The sequence below is a fragment of the Musa acuminata genome, chromosome BXJ3-4, assembly GCF_036884655.1.
Source record: "Musa acuminata AAA Group cultivar baxijiao chromosome BXJ3-4, Cavendish_Baxijiao_AAA, whole genome shotgun sequence".
Taxonomy (NCBI): Eukaryota; Viridiplantae; Streptophyta; class Magnoliopsida; order Zingiberales; family Musaceae; genus Musa; species Musa acuminata.
This window is the reverse complement of record NC_088352.1, coordinates 17,832,823-17,838,931: the sequence shown is the minus strand read 5'-3', so window position 1 is coordinate 17,838,931 and position 6,109 is coordinate 17,832,823. Positions and strand designations below refer to the sequence as shown.

The 6,109-nt window shown below is 46.7% G+C and overlaps 1 protein-coding gene across 1 annotated transcript; it reads right to left on the bottom strand.

Moving 5' to 3' along the window:
- Nucleotides 1-5,190: 5,190 nt before the first annotated feature.
- Nucleotides 5,191-5,637, bottom strand: LOC135636363 (uncharacterized). Its single transcript, XM_065148051.1, has one exon. It carries the CDS (start codon nt 5,635-5,637, stop codon nt 5,191-5,193), a length of 447 nt encoding a protein of 148 aa, XP_065004123.1.
- Nucleotides 5,638-6,109: the final 472 nt, after the last annotated feature.

Here is a 6,109-nt window from a genome sequence, read left to right as displayed (position 1 = left end):
AATCCATTGAAAAAAGGAAGATCCTCATTCGGGTCTTCCAATAGGTGTAGTCCATCCCATTGAACAAGGGTGGACGTGTAATAGAATGGCCCTCTTGGTTTCCGGCGTATGCCATCTCTCTTGGGTTTTAATTCGTTTGAGAGTGAACCTTGCTCTAATACCAATTGTTAGGATCAAGAGCACTAAGAGGGGGGGGGGGGGGTGAATTAGTGCAGTAAAAAACTTTCGACGATTAAAACTACGTTCGTACGATAAGAGCAATTTTGATAGAAAAGTTGATTTGTAAATCACTTTAACTTATAATCAAGCAAGATGCAGTTAAAGCAAATCTATAAAGGCAGTTTGCAGTTATGATGGAAATCAGAATGTAAGCGCAAACTGAAATATGATGTTCGTACGATAAAACTAATTTATGTCTAAACACTGTTTCGGAAAATACTGAACTTTGAAACACGATCGTAAATGCGCAGAAGGCAATAAGCTATTGAGGAGGTTTACAGTAAAGATAATATGCTCAAAGTAAATGCAAACTAGAGAGCACCGCGATTTTAGAGTGGTTCGGTCAATCTTGACCTACATCCACTTCTGGCTTCCTCCACCAACGAGGTCACCGACATCCACTAGAGGCCTTCCTTCAATAGGAGAAGGCCAACCACCCCTTTACAGTTTCACTCCTTTTGATGGGCTTAGGAGACAACCCTTACAAACTTTTCTCTCCTCTCTTGAAAGATCAGAACTTAGAAGAAAAGAGGGAGAAGAACTTTTAACTCATACAACACTTTTGAGCTCTAAAAATCACAGAGTAAGATTAGGGTTTCAGTGGTTTTTGTTGCTCTTTCAGTGCTGAAAGAGTGGGGTATTTATAGGCCCCAAACCAGTTTGAATTCCGAGCTCAAAACTGTTAATTCTAGGAATTCTAGGGTCTGGCGGTGCCTGGCAGAGCTCAAAGACTGAGCCTCTGGGCGGTGCCACCTCCTGTTAGGGGCGGTTGCACCTCCTGCCAGATCTCGGAGACCGAGCTCAGGCGGTGCCACCGCCTAACTGGGGTGGTTGCACCGCTCAACCAGAGCTCGGAGACCGAGCTCAAGCGGTTGCACCTCTGTTAGAGGCGGTTGCACCGCCCAGCTAGAGCTCGGAGACTGAGCCCTGGGCGGTGCCACCATCGACCCAAGCAGTGCCACTGCCGACCCAGGCGGTGCCACTGCCGACCCAGGCTTTGCCACCTCTGGCCAAGAAATCTGGGTCCATATGGGTTGATCCATTCGGCCCAATTTGGGTCTATTAAGGGCCCAATTGCCCCAAGATTAAGTTAATGGGATCACCTCCCATTTCTAACTTAATCATCGTGCTTACTACGAATTTCTTAAGACATTTACTACAGCTTGCTTCCGGTGCGTCAATCGCTTCTTCCGGTGAGCTTCCGGCGAACTTCTAGCGAACATCCGATGAACCTCCGGCGATGCTCCGACGGACTTCCGGCAAACTCCTAGACTTGTGACGATCCACTTAGCGAGTTCCAACGAGCCTCTTTTGGCAACCTCATGGACTTCTCGGATTTGTTCCCGCAAAACCTCCGACGACTGTCCGGACTTCCGTCGAGCTCTCGAACTCCCAACGTGATCATAGTCTTGACTCTGGCGTAACTCCTACTGCATGTCTTACTTTTATCATAGTTAATCCTGCACACTTATCTCAACATATGGATTAGATAACAAATGACAATTGACGTCATCAACAAAATCCGAGATTCAACACTACGAGGAGGCTATTATGAGTATAGACTCCGGGAAGTGGCAAGAAGTCATGAATTCTGAGATGGATTCTATGTACTCCAACAAGGTTTGGAACCTAGTGGATGCACCCGAAGGTATTATACCCATTGGTTGCAAGTGGATCTTTAAGAAAAAGATCGGAGTAGATGGAAAGGTAGAGACCAAAAAAGAAAGGCTAGTGGCTAAGGGGTATCATCAAAGGCAAGGTGTTGACTATGACGAAACCTTCTTACCCGTAGCAATGCTAAATTCCATCAGAATTCTATTGGCTATTGCAGCACACTATGATTATGAGATATGGCAGATGGATGTGAAAACCGTATTCCTCAATGGAAACCTCGAGGAGGAGGTGTATATGATGCAACCTGAGGGATTCATGTCCAAGAACTGCCCAGATAAGGTGTGTAAGTTGCTTAGATCCATTTATGGACTAAAGCAAGCTTCCCGAAGTTGGAACATAAGATTTGATGAGGCAATCAGATCTTATGACTTCATTAAGAATTAAGATGAGCCTTGTGTGTACAGGAAGGTAAGTGGGAGCGCTATCACCTTTTTGGTGTTATATGTGGATGACATCCTGATCATTGGGAAGACGTAGGAATGCTATCCACAGTAAAGGCTTGGTTATCTAGACACTTCTCCATGAAGGACTTAGGGGAAGCATCCTATATCTTGGGGATTCGAATCTATAGACATAGATCCAAAAGGATGCTTGGCTTGTCCCAATGCAGGTACATAGAAACCATTGTCAAAATATTTGGCATGAAAAATTCCAAGAGAGGTCTCATATCGAAGAGACATGGGATATCGCTTTCTATGAGTATGTCCCCAAAGACTCCAGAAGAATGGGTGAACATAGATATGATACCTTATGCCTCAGCAATAGGGTCTATTATATATGCCATGCTACGACCTAGGCCTGATATAGCGCATACTCTGGGTGTCACGAGCAGGTATCAGGCGGATCTAGGCTTGGAGCATTGGAAAGCAGTAAAGTATATCCTTAAGTACTTGAGAAAGACTAAGGATCTTTTACTAGTATATGGAGGTAGTAGCCTTAAGGTTGAAGGCTACACAGACTCAAGATTTCAATCTGATGTCGATGATAGCAAGTCGAATTCAAGGTAAGTGTACACCTTGAATGGAGGAGCAGTGTGCTGGAAGAGTTCCAAGAAAGATACTACTACTGACTCGACCACAGAGGCGGAGTACATTGCTGCATTAGATGCAGCAAAGGAGGGAGTCTAGGTGAAGAAGTTCATCATAGATTTGGGAGTCGTGCCGGGTAGCAAGGAGCCGATCTCCTTATATTGCGACAACAACGGGGCGATTACTCAAATAAGGGAACCCGGGTCTCATCAGAAGTGTTCTGAGGAGGTTCCATCCGAGGAGATATAGTAGTGGAAAGAGTTCCATCCGAAGACAACATTGCAGATCCACTAACAAAGCCGTTGTCTCAAATTGTCTTTGAGCGTCATAGGGGTCTGATAGGGATCAGACACATAGGTGATTGGCTTTAGGTCAAGTGGGAGATTGCTAGTCATAGGTGCCTAGCAAGCCAATCACGTGATTGATGACACGTGTGACTTGATACAAAATCTTTTTGCTTATTATATTTTGGTGTATATCACTTTATAACTATTGCATATATGCATATATATATTGTGATGTCCTTGGATTTGTGCAATGGGAATCGGATCGTGATAAGATCACAATAACGAGATCGATTCACCTTTAAACACATATCCTAAAAAATCTCGGTCATAGGTTACTCGAGAGGGACATCGTGATAACTGGACAGACTAGTGTGCTGTATACCCATCCATATGATGGATGCAGCTGGTCTCATAGTTGCTCGTGTAGGGACACTAGGGATACAGTACAGGTGCTCATTGGAGAATGAGTTCACTGATTGATCCGTTTACGGAATGTTGGATGGTTGATGATGCCTTATTGTCAGACAGTGATTCCGTAGTCCTAGTGGTATATCTGGTCCTTAGACTTGAGACACCAAGGATTTCCTGTATGAGTGCTCTACTCTTTGATACTAGACTTATAGGTTTGATTGTCCCATATCTAGTACAGCTGGTCATTGGGAGTGGTAGTCGACCTTACGAGGGCTATTGAGTGTCGATAGAGGATCATTCACTCTCGGCGTCACGAGAGGAATATCCCATGTGTTTTTGCTCAGACAAATCCCTAGCCAGGGTCATTCGGGTTGAGAAAAAGGTTTCTCTAGGAGAATCCGATTAGAGCGAGACTTGAGTAGAAACCGTATGGGTTTGACAGCACCATGCTCGATATACGGTCTTTGGGATATTAGATGGATGAGAGACTATAGGTACACGGTAACTGAGGACAAATAGGTCCAATGGATTGGATTCCCCTGTATCATCTAGGGACTACGGCGTAGTGGCCTAGTACGTCCGTAGTCGATGAGTCAAGTGAATTATTATAGAGATAATAATTCACTGAGTTAGAAGGAGTTCTGACAGGTATGACTCACGGCTAGCTCGATATTGGGCCTAGAGGGTCACACACATATGGTAGGTATTGCGATAAGTAGAGGTTCAGATATGAGATATCCGACGGAGCCCATGTCTTATTGGATGCAGATCCAATACCCACTAAGAGAGGACCCATTAGGGTTTGACAGTGGACCTCTATAAATAGGAGGGATTCAAAGCCTCATAGGTTAGAGCCTTTGCTTGCCTCTCCTATTCTCCTCCCCCTCTCCACCTCAAAGTAGGCCTGGAGATTTGAGGAGCGTCGTCGCAGCCCTGTTGTGTGGATCACCGCTAGAGAGGAGGACGCTTGACCCCCTTCACCCTCTCCTAAGGATCTGCAAGGAAACAGGGATATACGATCTCCCTAGGTATCGGGGATTTTTGTTTTCTTGTTCTTCCGTTGCGTATGTGATGCCACCCCAAGATTTCCCAACAGGAAGGTGACGACTGCAACTATTGTGACTCACGAAAGCAATCGCTAAATAGTGAGGTTGAGACTGCGATGATGGCATCCGGCGACTACAGTAGCGGAGGCAGAGCAATGGAGAGGCAGCGTTGAAGTGGTCGGGGTTGAGGTTGCAGTGGAGAATAGAAATCGACGGTGGCTCTATGGGAACAAAGGCAATCGGTGATTTACCCTGTTTCTGTTACCAGAGTAAGGGAGAGGCTGCGAGGATCACGGTTGGGCGGCGAGCAGCATTGTCACTGGTTGGGTAGTAGCAGTGATGGTGATGGCAGCCAGCGTTCACAGCAACAAGGGGACCCACGATTGTGGTTCAGTTGGAAACAAGGGCAACAAGGTGAGCTGCCTATGCTTTGTTTCGGTTACAAAGGATGCAAACCAAGGTGGAGCGGCGGCTGGGAGGCGAGCGACGGTTGTCGCACGGTGGCCCGCAGCGGTGATGGGTCGGCTAGGCGGCGACGGCGCTGGAGGGGAAGAGGAGTGCTGGAGGTGGCGCTGTTAGTGGAGGTGCGGCTGCGATCGACGAGGGGCTGCGGCAACAGAGGAACTCTGTTTCTGCAACCGTTACAACGAGTGGCTGCCGGCGGCTGTGGCTGTGACCCAAGGGGGGGGGGGGCACGGCTAGGGTTGCGGTTGTGAGGTGAGCAGCAGTGATCGAGTGGCCGGGATGCAATGGCGGCGGTGGAGAAGGAGTTGCCCTATAGCGGCGGTAGAGAAGAGGAGCAGGGCTGCGGCGGAGTGGGACACTGGCAGCGTTGTCTCCTGGCAAGGGTGGTGGCTCGGGTGGGAGGCGACGACGGACTCTGGCTGAAAGTGGGGCAGAGTCGATTGCTGGCTGGAGAGTAACGACGGGCGACGGGTGGGCTAGCTGGAAGCAAGGGAAGCAGGGGTGCATGGCTGCGGTTGCTGTTGCTGTTGCTTCTTCTCTCTTTCTTTCTTTCTTTCCTTTTTTTTTTCACCTTCTTTCAAACATTTTTTTTTTATAGCTATAGTAGCGAGAACGCTAAGGATCATCGCTCTGATACCAAATGATAAGACCCTAAAGTCTGATCGTGGCTCTGATACCAATTGATAAGACCTAGAAAGGGGATGATCACTTCGAGGGGATCAACCTCCTAGGGTTTGTCAAAAGACAGAATAGTATTTTTCATAGATAACTGAAAAGAAGCAATTACATCCCTATTTATAGAGTTCCACCCAAAGTCCATCAGCACTTGAACTCTAATAATAAATAAATATTAAATAAACCTCTACTTGACGCTAACTGAACCAAACCGACTGAATAAACAACTGGACTAAACAGACTCAATAAACATTATTCAAAAGCTCAGAAAAAGGTTCCTAACAAAGCGGTGGTACCGCTAGGA

What these genes read in the sequence shown, in the direction of transcription:
- LOC135636363 (XM_065148051.1), bottom strand. Translation starts at nt 5,637, where the DNA reads ATGCACCCCTGCTTCCCTTGCTTCCAGCTAGCCCACCCGTCGCCCGTC.